Source organism: Lepisosteus platostomus, chromosome 7 (assembly GCF_059453375.1).
Source record: "Lepisosteus platostomus isolate fLepPlt1 chromosome 7, fLepPlt1.hap1, whole genome shotgun sequence".
Classification (NCBI taxonomy): Eukaryota; Metazoa; Chordata; class Actinopteri; order Semionotiformes; family Lepisosteidae; genus Lepisosteus; species Lepisosteus platostomus.
Genome location: NC_142617.1, coordinates 14,569,083 through 14,592,419, shown reverse-complemented (window position 1 = coordinate 14,592,419; position 23,337 = coordinate 14,569,083). Strand labels below are relative to the sequence as shown.

The 23,337-nt window shown below is 35.9% G+C and overlaps 1 protein-coding gene across 1 annotated transcript; it reads right to left on the bottom strand.

Annotated features, from left to right (window-relative positions):
- Window positions 1–102: 102 nt before the first annotated feature.
- On the bottom strand, window positions 103–23,318 carry LOC148658353 (uncharacterized). Its single transcript, XM_088639420.1, has 13 exons — window positions 22,997–23,318; window positions 22,221–22,348; window positions 22,021–22,109; window positions 18,811–18,887; window positions 12,187–12,305; window positions 11,988–12,076; window positions 9,749–9,825; window positions 6,776–6,880; window positions 5,070–5,135; window positions 3,943–4,067; window positions 3,381–3,469; window positions 2,148–2,224; window positions 103–973 (listed from the first exon to the last, which is right to left on the bottom strand). The coding sequence occupies exons 1-13, from the start codon at window positions 23,131–23,133 to the stop codon at window positions 856–858; spliced, it is 1,296 nt and encodes a 431-aa protein (XP_088495546.1). The 5' UTR covers window positions 23,134–23,318; the 3' UTR covers window positions 103–855.
- Between the last annotated feature and the right edge of the window lie 19 nt (window positions 23,319–23,337).

The following is a 23,337-nucleotide window of genomic DNA, read 5'->3' as shown; positions in this document are numbered from 1 at the left end:
ATTACTTAAACATTTCAGAAACACAAAACAAACAACAAAACTCAAGTATTAATGGTGTATTTAATCTTAGAATTCTTGAAATTATTGTATTTTAAAATAATTAATCAAAAGAATTGATCATTTTTTTTAAGTAGGACTTTATTTAACAGTAACAAACTGGTCAAAATATTCCAAGAGTACAAAAATGCAATATAAAACATGAATAAATGGGTTAATACTGGTAGCTCCTGCAGACTAAAAACAGTTGAAAAATATATAACCTAAAAGGAAAAATCAATGTATTGGAATGAGAAAAGTCTTTCACATATTACTGAAATTAACCAAATGCTTCTACATTAGAATGTTCTTTTATATCACAGCTGTAATAAATAATAAAAAAATACTTTTTTAAAAATAATTAGAATTTCCAATGGTAGATCTGACATATTGAAACAGGCAACAACTCAGAACAGGACAGTATCTCAAGTTTAGTTTACACCTGTTAGCCTTCCAGTCTACTACAAAAAATAAAATCTACCAAACTGTTTTCTATGCATCAGATTTGTAATGCCTAAGAATTATAGTGAAACTTATTTCAAGAACATCAGAAATCAGATTATCTTCTATGTTTTTTGTTTGTGTAAAAGAACAAAACTTTACCTGCATAATTAAAACTCCCTTTCATTTCCACACTTAAAACCCATTGCAAATACTGCAAATACTCAAAGTTGTTATATTTAGCATAATCTGAAGAAAGAAATATTCAAAATTGTACTTTTCTGTGCCGATGTATTAAAAACATCCAGCATCTAACACATTAGCCAGAGGACAGCGTGGCAAAGCCTTGCTGCTATACTGAAGGTTTTTAATCGGATTTCAATCCTGACATTTCCAGGGCTCCTCGGAATTCAGCACTTGCCATTGTGATCTGACCATTTTGAACTTCTCCACCATGTTCCCTATTACCCTTTCTGGCACTCTGCAGCCGGATCTTCTGTTTCAATGAAAAATTGAAATGCTTCACAAAACCAGCATGATTTCCAAGTATCCTGGCACACCCACTGCCTCTCACGTGCACAAACACAAATGCATTGAAGCTGGAGTGCAGAAGATGGATAATGTTCAACACAAAGACATATCTGATTCCGTTCAAGGCGTTCTCTGCTTTCTAAGTCAACGATACATGCAGTTGACCTACATAAGCAATATTAAACCAGGAAATAAGACAGCATGACCCTCAGGCCTGACTTTGATAACCTGGCAGCAATGACAAAGTCCATCACTATCTCTGTAGTGGAAGGCTTTTGTACCAAGAGTGATTCTGAAGAAAAGCAGCACACTGGTACAAACAAGGAGGAAAGAGCTTATACGAAAGCAATACTGGTACTGGAAATTCTGGTGTTTCATCAATTTTAGCAAAATAAGAGACTGTTCATTACTGTGATTGGTTGCTGAGTAACTATAATTTGGATGGGAGGAGCAGAATGTTCCTGGTACTGGGACAGGAGACTTCTAAGGAAAATGAGGTTGTTGCTCTAACTGGTGTAGGTGGCACTCTTGGATGAGAACGTCCAAACGAATGCACCAGAATGGTGACTGGGGACACAGCTTGAGTAGATGCTGTCTTTCAGACAAGCCAGAAATCTTGGCTACATGTTCCCATTAAGGATCCCATGACAAGCAGGGGTGTTAGCCTTAATATTCTGACTGCATCCCAATTAAAGTTTGTTCAATCTGGCCTAACTACATCTCCTCCATTAATTCACTTGATCTGCTGTGTAGTGGGACAGCTGGCGCATAATGGGTGCTGCAATATAGGAGGGATAAATGGCCCCCCTTCTGCATGCAAAGCATTTTAGGATATCTTGGACTTCATTAATATTAATTATATCTATAATTAATTATAATATATCTATAACAACCTACAACAGTCAAGCCACTCAGAAGCCCCACATGTTATGTTAAAGAAGGCCAGTGTAAATTGCCAATCAATGCAAGAAATGTTTAGAAAGATTAGGTTTTCTGCATTATGAATCACTCAAGTGAACAGCATCAAATTCATATGATTCAAAATCAAATTCATAGAAAGCCATATCAGCTTTCTTTATTTTAGATCTGGAACCTCTTAAATTAGGTAAATTAGAAGATAATTTGTGCAGTTAATCTACCTGTACAATTCCGTAGCATCCTGCTCACTGTTGCCTTCCGGTTCTTTAAAAATGACTTTATAATAATACTGAAGAGCCTGGAAGAAAATATCAATAAGAAATAATCAGCAACACAGCTTCTTCTGTATTTTAAGTCGTAACATTTAGATTAAACACAAATAAAATGAACCAAATAGATCACACTAAGTAATGCCATTAACCACAACTGAAATAAAACAAGAATTGTTTATAATTCAAGACAACTTTCATAACAAGATCAAACAGGATGAATCAGAAAAGGCAAAACTACAACAAAGCATGATCATCAGTGTAACTAAACAAAACAAAATAGAATACAGATTGGTATGCTTTGCTCAATTAAAATAAATTAAAACAATTTACAACACACAACAAAATACAAATCTGGCGGTGTTAATTAGAGGACTGAAAATAAAACAACAACAACACACCCTACACAGTACTGGGTGTCTAGAATAGAATAATCCTAAATTATCCTGAAGTTGAAGCATGCCCCCACACCAGTGGAGTACACAGAAGAGGTGGAGCCCTTCAACACTGATCCATCAGAGACTGTCTAACATGGGCTCACCACTGGGAACACAAGGTCAAGACTAATTCAAGAACACAGCGTGAGCACCCAGCAAAATCCATCCTTGAAAGAGGCTTCACACCTCAGCCACAACTGCTATAATAACAGCCAATAGTCTGGGATTCAAAGTGGTAGTGCCAACTGATTAATATTTCAATATTGGGTCAACCTGATGGTCCAACTCTGTAAGGTCATCTGCCCAAAAAATTGAAGTATTGATCCACCGGTGTCTGCTGCTACTTGACAACATTCCACCTCAAAAGGCCAGAACTGACAAGGCCAGCACTACCCCTTGTGGGTTCGAACAGTTAGACCATCCATTCTGCATGGTACATACTGGTCCTGAGAGACTTGATACACTGTTCCCAAGTCTGTCAGTGCTAAAGGATAAATGGGCTAGGTTCTATACAACAAAGGGTGATTACTTAGTAATGCTGAGACATTTTCAGTTGTGCTGCTACATAAATGAGCTGCACAACTTTCTCCCCTGATGACCTATTTTACAAAAAGTTCTATTTAATAAAATGACATCATACTGTAGGCTAGAAAGAAAATTTATATGACCACATTGTGTACATTATTTGTTGTTTGGCTATAAATATGTTCTGATAATGACACAATATTTTTAAATCACTCTCACTTACCATTTGAACATATGGTTTCATGTGCCAGAGAAGGACATTGGTGGTATCAATGATAACTGGTGAAATTCCATCCTTCATGGCTTTTTCAGCTGTAAAGGTTTTAACACTTTAAAAAAACTTCAATCCACATTGATCTTGCACGCTACTTTAGAAATACAGTATGGCAGGGTTTTATCTGTATAAAATCCTACTATTCTAACGAAGAAATTCACATTACCTCTAAAGTACAAGCCAGACGGTCCTTTGTTTGAATTGAAAATAACATCATAAAATTATTCCATTAAATAAAAATTTAAGTTAATAAACAAAAAACTTTGGTAGGCATTAGAGTAATACAGGTGGGTAGCTGCATCAGCATGCGTAAGCTGCAAAGGAACAAGTAATAGGTTTATTCCCTGCTGTAAAGAGAAGAAAGAAAACACAACGTTTCGGCAGTGGAGCCTTCTTCAGATGACACCTTCTTGACACCTGAAGAAGGCTCCAAGGCCAAAACGTTGTGTTTTCTTTCTTCTCTTTTCAGCATGGAATAAACCTATTACTTGTTCCATTAGAGTAATACTACCTCTTCTTATAATCCATTCGTGTGCTTTTGGCAATAAATCAGGACGAAAGCGATAGACTCCATCTCTGCCGGTGAAATACGTGCGAGTGTTGATTATAACTCCACCAATCTTTTTCTTTATCTTCCTGACAGAAGAATAAAGATAAAATTAAACAAAGCACATTTAAATTATTTATTGGCTTGTGCAAGGCAGGAACAAATTGCCCAGCCAAATGGTTGAAGCTGATTTCTTAGGATCCTCCAAGATGAGAAACATCGCAGGCTCTTTGCAACTAGTCCTTTCATTGTGTAACATATTTACCAGTCTTTTTATACTTTATACCAGTCTTGTTAAAATTAAAAATCAAATTAAAACATTAATCCAGGTTTCATGTGTCCTTTTGATCCTATGTTTCTTAACAACATGACCATTTTCTACATATATTAATTATATATAATTATATTAATAGGATAACATTCAATGTTACTGTTAAATAACTAAAGCAATAATTGTATGTTTTCAGTACTATTTAAAAAATGTTAATAACTGGACTGCATATTTACAAAATGGATAAGTTAAATAGCACAGAAACCAGGCTGGTACAGACTGGAAACAGCACATCTATCATAGAATTAGGAATTAAAATAAAATTTCTTAAGTCTGTTTATGTAAACCCTAAAACTTTCTCCTTACATTAAGTAATATATATTTTACATAACTGCTATACTATAAACTATAAATTTCATGGTTACCAGCATGATTGCTCACTACAGTTTTCTTAGAATACAATGTGAAAATTCACTAAACACGTTTATCTGAAGGTTCCTGTTTATCAAAGATAAAATCTTTGAATGTAACAATATGAACAAGTCACCACTGCAGCTAACATCTGATACATAAGCTCTGATACATTCTAGTGAACGTATTCTAACCATAACACTGTATCAGCAGAAAAGCACAGAATAGATTTTAGAAAGCATATATCCTAGTAGACATCAGGATTTAATCAACAAAGGACACTGATAAGGCTTAAATGTTTCAATTAGTTTAGACATGAGGAGTTAGAACCATGTTTAGCATACATGTGCATGCATGTGGGTAGGTGGATGTTCATCACATTTTAAGATTTAAGATCTTAAGATCTTACCCTGCTAGAGCTGCTCTTCCTGATCCTGGAACACCCCTCATGAGATAGAGCTTCGGGATGTGGTCTCTGTCATTGGATTGCAAATTTAATGTTCCAGTGGACATCAAGAAAACCATCAGTCATAGCCTCCCCATTCACTGATTTCCAGGTGGCAGAAATATTCATGTGCAAGAGTGATATATGCGAATGAATATATCATCTCAAAATTAGTTCGTATTTTTTTTTCTTTATACCTAAGGCAATGTCAGAAAACTTTCCACAAGAATGTATTTGAGGCACACAACAAACACATGTACTGTACAGCTATGGGTTGAATGAAAGGCATAGAATACATTTTAGAAATGCACTTATCCTAATGGACTTCAGGTTTTAATCAATGCAAGGCAATGATAAAGGTTTAATGTTTCAATCAGTTCAGATGTGAAAAGTTAGAACCAGATTTACATATGTGTCAGCCAATTTCATTTTAGATTAGGTTTGGTTCAGAAGCTGTGTTTTGTGTACTGGGCTGCAAAGCACATATTAAAGGTTAATCCCACACTGAAAGAAGAAACATAGCATTTCAGCTGTCAAGCCTTTGCATGCTTCTTGTGATAGCAAGAACCTGAAGAAGGTTCAATTGCCAAAAGATGTGTTTCTTCTTCCTACTTTCCAGCGTGGATTTAACCTGTGTTTGCTCCATTTTAGATTATGCCCATCAGATAACGATAATGCCAACACATTTTTTTCTAACTCTTTTGATTTAGATGCGACATTTTTTATTGCAGAGGGAGTAAGAGACTAGGACAGACTAAACGGGAAATAAAATCTTTGAATAAGAGTAAATGGTCAGGTATACAGTACATATTGTGTGCCCAACCCCCTCCCTCTTAAAGAGTAAGGGAAGATAATTTAACATGGTCTTTTACAACAGCTACTATGTATCATTGAATCTATCAATGAGGATTTTGTTACAATTTAATTGGACATGGAACTGCCACAGGAGCTGAAACAGGAAAGTGTGTCTGACATGCCTACATTTTTTTGTCAAATTCAGTCTTTTTTTCTTGTCAATTATATTTCCTAGTTCTGGGCTATTTCTGGTTCAAACTCCTTTGAGATGTACCTTTCTTTAAAACAATTCTGTCAGTTTCAGTTCTACTCAAAGCTATTGTCAGCCTGGTCAGTAGCATGGTCTGCTGCGTATCTATTACCCATATACATATTTAGTACTATGACATTTCACGGAAAGATTTTTCTTAAAAACTCTAATCTTCCAATGTATTGTTTTTTTTTCTTCTACTATGCTTTATCAGTTTGCCCAAAATATTTATCATGAAAAAATAATCTTGTCCAGTAATTATTTGGATTGTGTCTGCTGCTGAAGACAGAACATGGGAAAACCGTTTGATCTGTTGTCCAAAAAAATTAGACATTAGCCATCTAGATAAAAACAGCATTAGCGGAACATCATCTATAAGTTAAGCAGATATGGAAAAATTATATATTTTTAAAGATGTGATCCTTCACCTGTCAACATAAATAAAATCAATTTCAGTTTAGATTATTCCAAATGTTGATACCTGAAACAATAATATTCAATTCCTATTATTCAGGATAATATATCCAAATTCAGATATAGTCTACGCAAACATACATTACAAATTGTTAGCATATCTACAGTGTGTCTAGTGCAAGATATTTATTTCTGAAATGAATTTAAATACCTCCAGGGCTCCTTCGCATTTCGTATATCATCCACAGTTTCATATTTCTCAAAAGTATCCCGCATTGTCTGCAGCTTATCCATTGGTATAGTGCCTCCTGTTCTCCTATTAAGGATATATATATATATATTAAAAAAGGGCAATAAATCTAGTTTAAACTACTTGCAGCCACCCATGCATTTCCAATTCATGTAATTGTGGAACTAATTATCTCAACGGAAGTGGGCATTAATCTGTGCTAATTGAATTTGGGTCTGTTAAGACCCCACCATCAAAACAAATGCAAGAGCACACAATGCAGTACATATAATGCACAGCACACAGCAAGACCCCATTTCCCAATTATGCAAAGTTTGGAACTTCTATATTCTCTATTCCTGGCATTGGAAATAGCAGGTGGAGTTTGGCTGGGTAGCCTCAGGGCATGCTCCTGTGATTAACAGGTACCTCGTGTCTTCGGATAGTTTTAGTTTAAGCTGAATCACTTATCCAGAGGATGTCAACACTCCTGTTGAAATGTAACAGTACACAGAGTGAGGAACAATCAATAGCTATGACTTTATTTCAACTATATGACAGCATCCATCCATTTTATAACCACTTTATCCAATACAGGTTCAGGGGAGAGCTGGGGACCCAGAGCCTATCCCAGCCATCAACAGGCACAGGACAAGATATAATGTGCCTTGGATGGCAGACAAGTCCATTACAGGGCACACACTAACAATAGGACCAATTTTCCCAGAAGCCAATTAACATACCAGTATGTCTTTGGATTGTGGAAAGGAACCAGAGCACCTAGAGGAAACCAGTGTGAACATGGGGAGAACCTACTGTACAAAAATCACACAGATAGCACCAGAGGAGTCAAACTCAGGGTCCCAGCTCTTCGACAGAGCAGTGTTAACCACTGCCATTGTCCCGCCACTCTTATGACAACATTGATAAGAAAATTCAACATTATGCCTTTGATGAGAAAACGTCTGGTGTGTAATGCCCACATACATTAAAATTTGTATACCTGTTTGCCTATGATGAGAGCTCTGCAGGGTAATTAAGGCATCAATATTTAGCAAAGGTTTAAAGCTGCGCTTTGTAAAAGGTTTTGGATGCTGCCAACCTTGTATCTTGGGAGCTATAATACAAAAATTCAAACAATGCAATATTGTTGTTGTTTTTTACAGGAAAAGTTGAAATAAATCACAACATTGCATATTAAAAGAAGGTTCCATGACCTAGTAAGGGAAAAACAATGTATTCTTTATCTGGGCTAGAGAGGTCAAAATATTTTAGTTTACCTTGTGAATTATTTGGTTTTGGAGGGTAACCTGAACCTCCAGTGGATCATGTACATATTCTGAGAGAATAGCACATGTGACTAAACCTGAGATCCTTTTGTAATCACTTTTTGACCACAAGACCCAAAGCACATGTCCCTGGATTCTGAAATACCAAGAGCAGGTATAAAACAGGTGTTGTGATCTAGTGATAATCACCACACCAACCCTTATACGACCATGTCCTCTGAAAACATGGCCAGATTAATGTGATAATTAACACAATGCTTAACGACCCAAATTCAAGATAGCGGTGAGGATGATCTGCGTGAATTCAAATCAGAACTGCTTCTGTTGATTAAAAAGGGTGAGTTCATTAGAAATAACATGAATACAAACAAAGGCTTATGGAAAGAGATGAGAAGATAGCTGAAAATAAACAATTAGAAAAGTGCAAGTTGCTAAAATATAGAACAGTGTTAATAAACTCGAATCCTAATTCGAGGCGAAAGGCATAAAGTTACAATAAACTCTCATTGGTAACTATTTTACGCTATAAGCATTGAACCCAAGCACAAGGTGAATGCAACCTATTCCTTTAAGAGGTGTGCAAATGAGAGAGCTTGGTATGTTCCTATTGCTTATATTCTGAATAGCGGGGAAGTAGGCATCACCTGATCCATGGAGATTTGTTGATGGCTACAAAGCCATCAACCATCAGCCATCAACCAAAAGCCATTGACCTCCGGGTGAAAACCCACTGAGGGGGATTATTAGGAGGCCATGATTGGTAAGGGCCAATGGGAAATTCGGCCAGGACACCGGGGTACACCCCTACTCTTTTCGAGAAACACCCTGGGATTTTTAATGACCACAGAGAGTCAGGACCTCGGTTTTACGTCTCATCCGAAGGACGGCGCCTGTTTACAGTATAATGTCCCCGTCACTACACTGGGGCATTAGGACCCACATGAGCCACAGGGTTAGCGCCCCCTGCTGGCCCCACTAATGCCTCTTCCAGCAGCAACCTTAGTTTTTCCAAGGAGGTCTCCCATCCAGGTACTGACCAGGCTCATGCCTGCTTAGCTTCAGTGGGTTGCCAGTTGTGAGTTGCAGGGTGATATGGCTGCTGTATTAGTGTATTAGTGTAGTTGCATGTATTAGCAACTAGTGTATTAGTAAAGGCAAAACCTAATTATTAAAGCAGTTAATAATAATTATTGTGTCACTTCAAATAGTTTTAATGTTACAGAATTAAAGGTTACAGATGTCGTTCTCAGTAAACTGCTTCTGCATCTGATGGAGTTCACTGCTATCGTATTTGATACATAGCTGTGTTACCTACTGCTGGATGTGTAGCCTCAGACAGCTGTGGAATTGATGCTGTTATGTGCTGAAGCTGTAATTACAGGTACAAGTGGACATTCCTACTTTGAGAGGTATTCTCTTCTTGTTTTGCTGAGAATTGTATGTTTCCAATATTGTATAGACTCAAGTATAATGTTCCAAACTAGCCAGATTAGTTTTGTAATAATCTTGATCTGTAATAACAAGATATCCTCCTAGAATATTCCTCCGACATAAAAGCACAGGTGGAAAATACCAGTACAAAGTTAATTTGTAATTTTGGTAGGAAATACAGATATTTTTCACAGAGGAATGAGAAACTGAGAAGCAAAGACAGATTATTTTGTACCTGTATAATTCCTCAATACTACATTTTTTGTTGTCTTTTTGTTCGAAGATCTCGATTGTATAATGCAACTCATCAGCCTGCAATAAAAAAAAATACAGAAAACCTTAGATTATTTTTGTATATCAATACTGTTATTAGGCCATGGAAGCCCTACAGCACATTCCATCTTAAAAGTAAGGTATTAAGCCTATACAAAGAAATGCAATGTTTGAGTACCTCATGTTGTTTCACATCTGGAGAAGAAGCTCTAAAGTATTAAGAAAGTGTAATTGATGGGACAATATGATGGAAGTAGTATATAATCTCCCACCACAGAAGCTTTAGCAAGCACAGACTTGTTTTAAGAATCTCCAAAGATTAATTCAGGCACTCCTTCGATCAACCAGGTAGTACAGTAAAAATGCAAATTGTACTCAGTACCAATTAATAATAATAATAATAATAATAATAATAATAATAATAATAATAATAAACTTTATTTTATATAGCGCCTTTAAAGGTGACTTCTCAAAGCGCTTTACAGGATGACAATAACAATAAATAAGAAGACTACAACAATAATTAAGAGGATTTCACAAGATAGGACACAATTATAATTACAACAATACACCAATAACAATAGAGGAGACCATGGAAGGTGGTATTAAGAAGAGCAGAGGGGTGAAGAGTGGAACCAGTTAAGTAAAGGCTTTTCTGAAGAAGAAGGTTTTGAGTCTAGATTTGAAGGAGTTTAGAGAAGGTGACTCTCTAATATCCTTGGGCAAAGAGTTCCAGAGCTTGGGGGCATAGCAGGAGAAGGCCCTGTCGCCCATACAATGTAGACGGGCTTGGGGGACAGTAAGGAGGTTCCGAGGTGGGGAGTAGGGCGATAAAAGTTCAGACAGGTATTGAGGTGCTGACAGAAAAGTACTGAGCACTGATACATTTTCCTTGCCTCTTAAACAAGTCACTGCTCTATTTGTTGAGTATTCTATGGACAAACCTCAATAAGAAAACAGCATCATCTTCCACCACAGAATCTTAGGTAACCAGGGCTTATTTTTTTCTGGGCACCTGCTTGGTCAACATACTGCCTGTACATTTTCAGAGACGTTTTATGAGTCATACAGATTTTTAAAAACTATTGTGAGGTAATTTTTACTAGTTTCTCTGAGGATTGTCAGATGAGTCATTACCAATGTTTATTGCATAATTGTTTTCCGTTCAGGCCTTACTTTAACAGACAATAAAATACCTTAAAGTTCGCACCCTTCCAAAACACATGCTGAACAATAAAAGAGTGCTATCCCTGGTGTACCTGCAAGTCTTCAGCTTTTATCTGTACACCGGATTTTAAAAATGTAAGAGAAAAATATGTATCTGCCCCTCACGATACAGCCTTTAAAAACTCCAGTGTAATTAAAAAAGTCCCATTTTTATTAAATCAAAAATTAGTGATTTAACTGCCATTTGAGCTCCTTAATCACTTCCAGTTGTGACTTTGTTTCGATAAGAACTCTGAAGCGGAACTCTGGGTTGACCTTATCTGTACCCTTTGAATTTTATTTACAAAATACATACTATGATGACAGCACACCTTGAAGGTGTTTTAAAGATGCCCCTGTATGAAACATTTTCCTAGTTAAGTGAGTAACAATTACTAGTCCTGCCACTAACTGGACTGAATGAAAAGCTGTTTGGTTCATCCTTCATGATGTGTCTAAGTCAAGCTAGGCAAGTTTTAATCCTCTAAAAAATTTTCCTGGGTGTCATGCAGAGAATACTGCTGTGTCATTGTAAAACTAGGTTATTTATTCTGACCAGCTTAGCACAGATCTGTAAAATTATGTTATGGAGTTGAATCAGTTATGGTTAAAATGTGTTTTTCAACCAGTTCAGTAATACAAAATGCAGACTGAAAATGTCTGACTTCCGGTTCTTTTTTTTATCGATATCAGACATCGGAAATCCCCTTGAGAAGCCAAAGAACTGCCTAACAATTGCCACACCCGAAGAAGGCTCCACAGCGGAAAGGTTTCTTTTCGTCTCTTTTCAGCATGGAATAAACCTTTACGGGCTCCTTAATAATCGCCACTGCTTGTGTTCCATTTTCATTTCAAAAACACAAAAATACTTCAGCTGCATTCCATCTGTTTTCATTGTTTAAAAACTCTGCTTAAAAAAAAGAACAGACTAGAAAATGTCAAGTGTATTCACACAATTACACTTCAGAACTCTCTTTTTCATCAGTCTTCCTTACCATTTCAACATATGACTTCATATACCACAGGCGGACGTTGGTGTTGTCAATGATTACAGGGGATATCCCTCTTTTCATGGCTTTCCATGCTGTTTATTTGAAAAAAATGTAAGACCACAATTAAAGACTGCGTTTTACACTAGCAAAGATGTTCCAATTCTATAAATGTTTTAAAATTCCAGCAAACGTTTACGTATACCTTTTTTCTCATTCTCCCGGTGTGCCTTGTCCTGATCTTGTTCATTGTAGTCAAATTTTCCATTTCTCTTGAAGTAGTCATCACTGCTCAGTACCTTTCCATTCTCACCCTTTAATTGTCTGATAAAAGAAAATCATTTAAATTACATACATCTTTCTTCCAAACCACTCTAACCAGTACTGTTGCGGGTGAAGCCATGGCTAAGGATGAAAGAAAGGACACACAAGTCCACAGCAGGGCAAACACACATACTGTACCAGGGCCACTTTTTTCCCAGAAGCCAATTAACCTAACAGTACAGTATGTCTTTGGACACACTGCCTGATCAATCTTTTGAGGTTACTATACTCATTGCCTTATTTGAGGTTTCAAAGAGCTTTCCCCAGAGTTTATCAATGGCTTAAATACAGCAATAACTACTGTACACTGCTCATTCAAGCATTAGATGTAAAAACATTAAAGATACACAGACATTTAGAATCCTTTATATAATGCATATGAGTTTAGTTCACCAGCAATGTAAAGCTTTCCCCTTTTTACACAGAAACGCTGAATTGTAAATACATTTAAGAAATAAAATACAATAAAAATCAAAATATTGTTCGAAACATGACTTTTATTTTATACTGTATTTGCTGGTAGATATATAAAAAATACTCATGGCAGAACTTAATTTTAAAACACAAATTTAAAAAATAAACAAATAGAGCTAAAGTTATTGTACATGACATCACTTTTTGATTAGGAAATGAATTTGTAATTATATTTTCCCAAATTTTAATTCTAATGACAACATAATCAACACAGAAGTAGCTTTCGAAGTACTGTACTGCAGCCTAGAATCCTATACTAAATTTCTAAGAAATTTAAGGAGTCATATACAGTACATACATACTGTATACATTTATACATAAACATTTGAGAAAACACTAAGCACTCTTATGTACACTGTAGTTTTCTTATTAAAACAGCACTTCAGGAAATGGCGCATTATGTGAAGATTACAGTCCTTTAAAATGCATTTTTAAGAAAAACATCATAGTAGGCTTACGTTTAAATATGGTGATGCATAAAAAGGAAAGTTGTATAATATTTTATTTAGTTTTTTGAATGTAAGAATCATGAATGAATCACCGCACATTCGTAGCCAAGTGGACAAATAGCAAGCAATTGTAGATTTACAACTACAGAACCTTTCGAGGGTATGAAAATTACATCACTGTAGTATTTCATTTAATTGTTAAGTCCCAGCGAGGAAACATATTAATTCGGTAAACAAGAACCACCGTCTTGTTCAAATTTCAAAATCCATAGTACCACTTTTCTAAGTGCAATGATTGCTCTAAATGAGTGAGGACTGGACTACCATATATTGGTAGTAAGCTTCTGACACTGCATTCCTGGTTTAAATTGTACGCAGAATAGAAAAAAATACACATTCGGGTAACAGAAGACAGTATTTTATTACTTACTCAGCACGTTGAGATTTCAATGTCCCTGGCAAACCCCTCAGAATATAAAGTTTAAGCAACATATCATCACCCATTACTTTGTCTTCGGATAGCGGACATGCAGATCTTCAGCTGTGCTATCTGAACAGCAGGCACGGTTAACTTTCGTTTCCCTTGATGTTTTATACTATAAGCTGAAGATTTTAATATCACATGATCAATGCGCGCACTTTGGGGAGTAACTTGCAGCACACACTATTCAGGTTTATTTAATCTGTGACTAACAGATGTGTGACTAACGTTACGATTTTAAGGTGCGTAAATAACCAAACTTTCCGGCCCAACTTTTATGATGGTTAAATACACGTTACTATTGAAAGAGAAAAAAATCGTGCCAGTGTAGTCTACTGCAAATTACAATTTTACCTCTAGTTATGTGAATGCCTTTACTGCCTTAAGTGTATGGCTTTAGGCACTGTTTCACTTTTAGAGGTAATTTAGATTGAAAGTCAATACTGCAAATAAAATGCAACTGTATTATTATTGTTTATACATTAAGGAAATTATAACTATGGAGTGGAATTCTATCATAATAAAGAAAACCCCAAATCTTGCCAGAATTATAAAAATATGACCGATAAATGACGAGTAACGAGTTATTTTAACAACAGTACCTCACAAACAAGCGATGTACTGTACATAAAGCTGACAATAGTTCAGGTGGGTAGCTGCGTCAGCATGCGTAGTTTGCAAAGGAACAAGTAATGCTGTAGGTTTATTCCATGCTGAAAAAAGGAAACAACGTTTCTGCTGTAAAACCTTCTTCTAGTGTGAGCTGACAATGTTATCAGTGATGCTGTCTGTACAAGACGACCGAAACGAGTTAATTGTATACCATAAAAGGGTGTGCGGCAGACGAAATTGGGAGGAAAAGACAGAAGAGGAAGCACTGTGCAAACCAGATTGGTACCAAAGCGAGCAGAAAATTTGGGTCTGGCTTGCAGTTTTAATACGTCTGAAAGCCCATGTTTTGCATTTTATTTTTAATAAAGGTTTTCTGAGCTTTACTATTAACTGTGTCCGTGCAATGGATTTGTATCTAAGATAACCGATTTCTAAAATCTCTATTAAAATGAAATTCCTAAAATCAAGCAAAAAAGAAAAGCTGTATATAATAACCGAACGGTGTATCTGTAAGTTTTTAATGGTGGAAAAAAAAGATTAATATGCACATTAGGTTGACAGTTGTACTTTTTATATTTACTGATTAATTTGGCTGTTAAAAATAAAGCAGATGAAGCTAATTTTTTTGCACTAAGTGCTACAGCTTATGGTTAGCAATATATTTACATAGCGCAGTAGTTTATAGTTTATGATTGTGGGGTAAGGATTACAAGGATTTTTAAAACTAAAAATTGCAATTCTCTCTTTACAACAGGACCTGTCGTAACGCTTAGCTGTTAAAGAAAAAAAAAGATAAAATAATTGAGCGCAAGAAAAGAATGAACGAATCCGAAACAAAACGTTATCTTGGGTTTTTTAACGAAAGGGCCAGGTGGCACTCATGAAACACGTTTTAAAATGGACCTTTACTTTCTTCCTTTCGGAAAACGTAAAAAACGTATTGAGAGTTAAATTACTTCAAAAGCAAGATATTAGTGATCAACTGGTATCTTTATTGGCTTTTTTTTCAGCATACTTAACAAGCACAAATCACTCCTACAACTTCAAATTAAGCACCAGTCTTCTTAGGTACTCCAGGGATGGCAGTTATTCCAGAAAATATGTTCTTCAAAACAAGATGAATTTAAATTAACCTTAATTCATTTGACAGGACAGTTTAGTATTTCAAAGAACTACAGAAAAAAAAAAACAGAAACAAAGCAAATTGCTAAACACAGAACAATTAAGTAAAGTACAATCAAGACAAGAATTAAATATAAAAGCAGTAAAAGAAGTATTATATTGGAATGTAAAACATCTGCAAAACATATTTTCTCAAGAATAGACAAGAAATGAATGAACATTTAATACTTTCTGTTCTAAGGAGGAATTGATTTACACTTGCCTTTATGTAGTCTAACTCAGCCCTCATTAAGCAGCTTTGTTTAGGTTAAGGACCGTAAATTGCTTTTGGGGTTAGTGTGGCAGAGATTTGTATCTCCTAGCTCAGTGGTTCTCAAACTGTGGTACGCGTACCAGCAGTGGTACGTGGAGTGCCGCCAAGTGGTACGCCAAATGACCCTGGAACTGTGTCATGTGCGCTGAAAAATCGGGACGGGTTTTCATATTTTGTATTTTAATACATGTCGAATACGCAGCCTACGTACTACGATACAGTGCGCGCTAACACTTCAGTGGACACAAGAGATACTCTGTAATTCTATACCACTCTATAGGAATGCGTGCTACGGATGCAAGTGACCAATTGTATTTAAAAAAAGCTACTGTATCTCCAGCAAATAGGGAGAAAGGAGAATGTGCGTGATTTTGGAACAATGCCAACGTTGTAAACACAGGAATGCATAGAAATACGTGCTACGAACGCAGGTAATCTTGTGAGCACACGAAAGCGTGATAACAGAAAAATATTTAAGAACTGTTCTAATTTGAGAAAAATACGCCGAGCGTCTCTGTGTTTCGCTCCCATGCGCATGAAATAAAAACTTTAAGTAAATACGGAAATAAAAATGGAAACGCGTATTGCTAAAGCAGGTAAGCTACACTATTTTTGAAGAACCTTATTTACCGTTGGCAAAAGGGCTGACACGTATTATGTGTAGAGAAAAAGCTGCTTAACAGCTCGACCTGCTGCCCCCCTCCCCCTGAAAGACACAGTCATTCATAGAATTATTGAAATGAAGGATTATATCAAAAGTACACTGATAGAGCATGTTAAGATGAGCAGATGTTTTTCACTGCAATTAGATGAGTCTGTAGTCGATTTGGCCAATTTGCTCGTTTACGTTAGATACGAGTTTGAGGGCATGTCCCATGAAGACTTTCTGTTCTGTAAACCGCTACCAACAGGAACTACAGAAGAGCACATATTTCAGCTTCTGAATGAATTTATCGAAGAGAATGGCCTCGACTGGATAAAATGCGTCTGAGTTTGTACAGACGGTGCTAGAGCAATGACAAGCTGACATAACGGTGTAGTTGCACGAATTAGATAGGTTTCTCCAGAAATTAATGTACGCACTACAACATCCACCGCAAGACCTTTGCCGTCAAGAAAATGCCTGACGATTTAATATCTGTTAGACTCTGTTGTGAATTGTATCAAAAATTAATTCACATCTGCTTTGCTCAACTAAACAGGCTCACCCCTCTCGCTGAAATGGTGCTTTTTTATTAGTTGTTGTTAGTTTTTTTTTCCTGTAAAACACTTTGAGAAGCCACCTTTAAAGGCACTATATCAAATAAAGTTTATTATTATATTTATTATATGTATGTGTGAGTGTGTGTGCAGGTGCGCTCATGTTGGTCATTGAGAATTTCTGGGGTTCCTATGAGATGATGACTTGTAGGTGATACTTGGATGCTTTGGTTGGATTAGGGGTGGTACTTGGTCCAAAAAGTTTGAGAACCACTGTCCTAGCTGGACAGACAATGAATGACATTGACAACTTAAAATTTCTGTGGTGTCGTTAAAATGTATAAGGACAGACTGTCAGAATTCTCCTTGGAGCTCCATTCTCTAACCACTTTACCCAATACAGAGATGTGTATCACAGCAAGCATTGGGCACAAGGGAGAAAACACCCTGGACAGGACGACAGTCAACTGCAGACACAGTTGCACACACTCTCAGCTGGGCTGGTTTTCACAAAAGCCAGTTAACCCACCCGTATTCTTTTAGACTGTGCCATCTGTAACTTAAATCCAAATAAAAAGAATTTAAAGAAGCTTAGTCCCCAGTATAACACATAAATCCACCTTGATTTACATCTAGAGAAACTAATTTAATTAAGACACGAAATGCTTTTCCAAAGGAAATTTTAAAGACTTAAAACTCTGTAGCTTAATTATATGACTGATACTGGATACCTACTGTTTTTTTTTTTTGTATTTGTATAATTGGGCAATAGCTATACTATTAACAAGCTGTCTGAAAACCACAGCAGGAAGAAGACATTGGTTTGTTTCTTGTAATTACTAAGGCGTCACTGTCTAATGTCACATCATGATGGCTAACTTCCTTTCAGTGAAAGAGGACAGTCTCCCTTTTTGTACCCTAAGGGACCGTCAGCATGATGTTGGCATGATGTGTACATAACTTGGTATTATTAACTGTAGAATAATTCTGTGGTATAGATAGTAAGTACTGTATATACTATCAGATGAACTGAGTATTATGTGTTCAATTCCCCTACAAACATTTACGTTTCAACAGAATTTATGTTTGATTAGCAGCGCTATCTGAGCTAATTAAAATAATACAACTGACAGGATACCACTACAAGGATAAAATGAAAGTAACAACATTAAATGATCACTTTATATTGTGAAGAGTGTATTTTATATCAGTAGCACTGGTAACAATAGGTAGACATTATAATGCCTAAAAACATTAATAAAAATAAATGGAATTTGTTTTGTTAGATGCTTTATATTATTATTAATATATTATTATTAAGTACAGACTAATGTTTCCATGATTAAAAACATTTAAAAAATGTCAGAAAATTCGGACTATCAAGACATGTATAATAAAAAAACTCTCATAGAGCAAGTAAGCACAAATATAATTAGGTTTAGAAATATAAAAGGCTGTTTTCTTCCATAAAATGTCCTACTGTATCTTTCATTTCTGAGATAAAAATTAGAACTATTATCCACAGCTGTGTTTTTCTAAAAATATATTTGTAAATGTTTCATGGAAAGGTTCATTAAGGCTCTTCGGTATCTTGAGTATCGCTATCTTGTATCTGCAGCCAGCTCAGGGGAGGATTCCTGCTGTCTGATGTTTGTGTGCAAACTGCATTTCAGTATCTTCGAGGTTTCTCTGACTGGAGTACATCATGAATGTGGTAGACTTGCTCAAACTCATCCTTCATGCGCTGAATTGTTTCCTCTGGAACTCCGTAGTTGGTTTTACTGGGAAAGGAAGATACTTTAATAAAGCACTGCCTTCGACTTACGAATGAGGGAGCCGTCAGTTACATTTTACCTTTGCAATTTGTACACGTTGTTCTTCCAGCTGGTTTCAGGTTCTTTAAAATTGACATAATACCCAAACTCGAGAGCCTGTGATAAGAAGACAAAAAGCAGCGATTATTAAGTCATTAATAAGGCACATCTCTTATTTTTGTTAAAACACTGGACTGAAAATAAATTCTATGAAAGTCAATACTAATTTTAAATACATCCGTTCTTGAAGAGGATCAAATACAGCGCATTTTAAAAACATAATTGTTTGCAGTACACAGTGCAGGAATGATACCATTGAAAACTTCTGTTAACTACACAGTTCAAGTTAATAATGCATGCTCAAACCCAAATATTTTCTTACAGTTAAATCAGGTGATCTTTCATACTCTTGTGACTCTTGCAGTGTTCGAAGAAGAGAGGATCTTGATTACAGATGTACTGTCAAAGGCATTGTTCACCTATAGAACCATGAAACACCCAAAATGGAGAAAATAGAGACAACCCAAACCCAAAATAGAGAAAACATTTCCACTGTCCATATCCCATTTGGACTTATGCAGAATTGTGATTTCAAACAGAAACTTTCCTGATGCAGTTTCCACAGCCTTGTAACCCAGCTGAACTGCACTACTTTTGGAAGTTATGAACCATCCATTACAATTCATGAATTTTCCTTACCTGACAATATTCCCTTTGTGCTTTTAGAACTCTACTGTGCACTAGAAATAACTGAAGGATGTTCAATGTATTGTAACCTGGTCTAGACAGTTCTTCAATGTTTTATGTTGTTTATGTTGTTTTATGTTATATGAGCCGTGGTTTTTGCAGGGGTGTCAAACGGGGCAGGAAGTGAAACCGAGAAGATGATTGTATGCCAGGCAGAGGGATGGGGAACAAAAAAAAAATTATCTTGTATTTTTTTTCCAATGTGTGCTGGATGTGTTTTAAAATGTAGCCATTTCAGCACTTAATTCAGTGTTAGAATACAGCAATTGGGCAATTCATATACTGTCTTTCAAATCTTATCATTTGTAGACTTTCTTTTCTCCTGTTTATAATATTTCTGACGATGCTGATCAATACACATAATAATCAATACACATACCTGCACTTAGATGTACAGTACATTGAAAATAATACTTAAAACAAATAACTGCTCTTTGAATTGAACCATGAAACACTCTCCAAGCTGAAGGAAATCTCACCTATTCAAAATGTTTTACCATCCTTAATTAATACCAGTAACATTTTTATGAAACACTTGAAAGATCATGGTTTCGTAGGCATCATAACATATATATCCTCTTTGGAAAGTTTAGGAAGGGACTTGACAATACCAGGCTGGAACTTTCCTTCTTTATGTATTTCTTTTTAAATATATATCTTTATTGTTTGGTAGTCTGGCTCACATTAGTGAAATTCACCAAAACATGGGGGCAGCCCATGAGGTGGAACCTATCGTCCTCTACTTCAGCTAACAACATGCATGAGCTGCATGATCTTGCAATCCAGCAATGCGAGCTGTTTAAGGAGCTTGACAAGCTTTCACTCAGGAAATTCAGTATAAGAAAGTCAGTCTGAGTCATGCTTATTCCCTGCACCTGGCACATAGCTCATCCTGTCTCTTCTCTTCCACTCCCTAAGACGTTTCCCTTACCATGAAAAACTGCAATGATGTCCCCCCACAGTTTATTTCAAGTAAACCCTTTCTTTCCACATAGGTTAAACTTTGACATTGTGCAGACTTTAACAGAAAACATACTACAAAAAGGTTATAGTTGAAGGGTCCCTAAAAATTAACTGAGACAAAAAATTCACAGATCTCACCAATTTTAAAATAATGTTCAAAATGTGTAGGTTTTAGCATGTTGTGAACTGGGCTTTAAAGTGAATGTGCTCGCCACTGGATAGTTAAACTAAAAAAAACAACAAGAAACTCCCCAATAGACAAAAATTGTCTAAACTAAAGTGTCATCTCCTACCAGGGAAATGATTCACAGCCATTCATTTTTTACTACTGTAGGTTGTTTTTTTCCAAGTGGAACAATGCATCCAATCAGACACTTATTCAGTCACAAAAGGCTGAACTTTGCATGTCATACTTTGTGCGGTTTGTTGCAAACTCAACCACTAAGCACAGAAAAGATGAGTCACCATTAATGCATTTTGTGTCCTCATCTTCATAGGAGCTAATAAAAAGTCTAAATCTTATAACATTTGGGGAGGAGCTCACTGAGTACTCACCTGGGTTTCTGTGACAGTTTTACCCAGCCTGATTATTAACAAATACCTAGGTCTAATGACGAGAAGTCACTAGATCACTTTCGTAAAGATGTCAGTGTTGTGTGGTTCAGACGTGAAAAAGGTGTCAGTTGCATTGGGTTTTGATTTGAATTGCAGTAATATTGAAGATTTATAGTTTGCAACAGTTGCTTTTACAGCTTGGCATTTTGCACTGTCACTTTGGATTCGTATCTTAGTGCAGATAAATTTTCTTGGTTACTGTACATAATGAAGTCCACAGCTTTTTATTATTTCTTTGCATTCCCTGTAACCACAGGATAACTCTCTGTGATTTGTCAAGATGAACTATACTGTATTTTACTTAGGATTGCCTGAACACAAACTCCCCTGTCAGAGGACTATTTTTACACTTTTAATTTTTCATAATCCATTTTGATTGATTCTTAAACCATCAGTTCTCTGAATTTGTTTTTTTTAAGTTAGGCAAAATGTTTGAAATGCACCGATGCAGCAGCCACAATTAACAATCTGCAAGTTTGAAAAGCAGACTGAACACCCTGTTAATTAAGAGTTTTGCTATTCTTTTCCCCATCATTGGCATGGCAATGAGATAAATAATGAGTAAATATGCTAGAAAGGGACCTAGAGAACATAATTTGTGAACTAAACCGTGCAAGTATAAACATATCAGAATTTAACTTTTTTTTTTGCTGTTGGGAACAATACCTTTTAAAGATGAAAAGCAGTGCAGTTATTAAATTTAATTTGTATTTCACTAGAGACTTTAGTTTAATACTGATTGACCTGTACAACCAAATCAAGTTTCATGTTATTACTAATCATGTCTCCACGTACTGTATATAATAACTGAATTTTTTACATGATTTTTTTTAAACTTCCTCCTTTGAAAAAAGGTGTATATGACAGGAAAATAATAATTCAACTGTTCTAGATTTTATTACAATTTAAAAATAATCTTCCTTACCATTTCAACATATGGCTTCATTTCCCAGAGGTGAATGTTGGTGTTATCGATGATAACAGGAGACTCTCCATTTTCCAAAGCTTCTCTTGCTTAAAGTTTTTAAAAACAAGTCAGGAAGATTATAAAAACATTTAATTATATACTATTAAATATGTAAAATAATTCAAATTTGTTTGACAAAATTGTGATTTTAAACATACCCCTTTTTTGATTCCACTTGTGGGCTGTTTTCAGTAAATGAGCCTTAAACTTATACTTTCCATTTCTATCTCTGAAAAAGTCATCGGTGCTGAATATGGACGCATTGCCATGAGTATTTTTTATTTGTCTTAAAAAGGAAAACAAGATGGAACAGCAAATATTACTGTACGATAAATCTTTACTGCGACACACTAAGTTAAACTGGACTTTCAAGTGTTTATTCTCCGTAATACTTGTACTTAAACGTTCTCTTTTCCACTCATAATGGCGACGAAATAAACTTTTTTTAAATGGTTGGTAATAGCACCTCTTAAAGCAGTTTATTACACAGTGGTAATATTAATAGTTTAGTTTACATAACAAGAAAAATAAAGCGTATTTAATAATATGCTGAATTGAGAAACCTCCAAAATAACTTATTTTTAAAGACAATGGAAAACATCTTCATGTAACATTCTAAACAGAAACAAAATGGAAACAATGAGGCTAGAATTTCAAAAACACGGGAACAGCCAAAAAGCGCCTTAAAGCTTTAGCTCTAATTGAGATTTGTTATTCCAACTTTTTTAAAAAGGGACATTTATTTCCTCTAATGGAATGAAAGAAAACAATCTAGGTTGCGTACTGAGTAAATCAGCTTTATGTAAAATACAATAGTCTGAATTATGGCCACCTGTCTTGTGACAAGAATGTTAACGCGGACTGGATCTCTCACAAAATGATCATGAACTCACTGCTGTTATAGCCACGGTTATGTTTCTTTATACGCGGTTACCTAGCAAGAGTTGACTTTCCCGATCCTGGCAAACCTCTCAAGATATACATCTGTGGTCGAGGACGTCGTCGTCGGCGTCGTCTGCCATTCGACCCCAAATCGAGGTGGTCAAATGCACGAACAAAATCATCGCCCATTGCCACTCTGAGCTATGGTTCATCGGATGTAATTCCTTGCAATTATATCCAGTACGTCTTAAGTTTCGTTTTCCTTGCTGTTACACATCAGATGCGTCAGAATGTATTTTCTGCATCATGTGACCTCTTTGGACAGTAGAATTCAGTACTGCGAAGATCGATCACATTGCAAGTGCTCGGGATGAATAAACCACTTTGCAAACA

What these genes read in the sequence shown, in the direction of transcription:
- LOC148658353 (XM_088639420.1), bottom strand. Translation starts at nt 23,133, where the DNA reads ATGGGCGATGATTTTGTTCGTGCATTTGACCACCTCGATTTGGGGTCG. An exon ending in CGAATGGATTATAAGAAGAG is followed by an intron (nt 3,470 to 3,942) that starts GTAGTATTACTC and finishes AAACCTTTACAG; the next exon opens with CTGAAAAAGCCATGAAGGAT. An exon ending in TGAAACCATATGTTCAAATG is followed by an intron (nt 2,225 to 3,380) that starts GTAAGTGAGAGT and finishes ATTTTCTTCCAG; the next exon opens with GCTCTTCAGTATTATTATAA.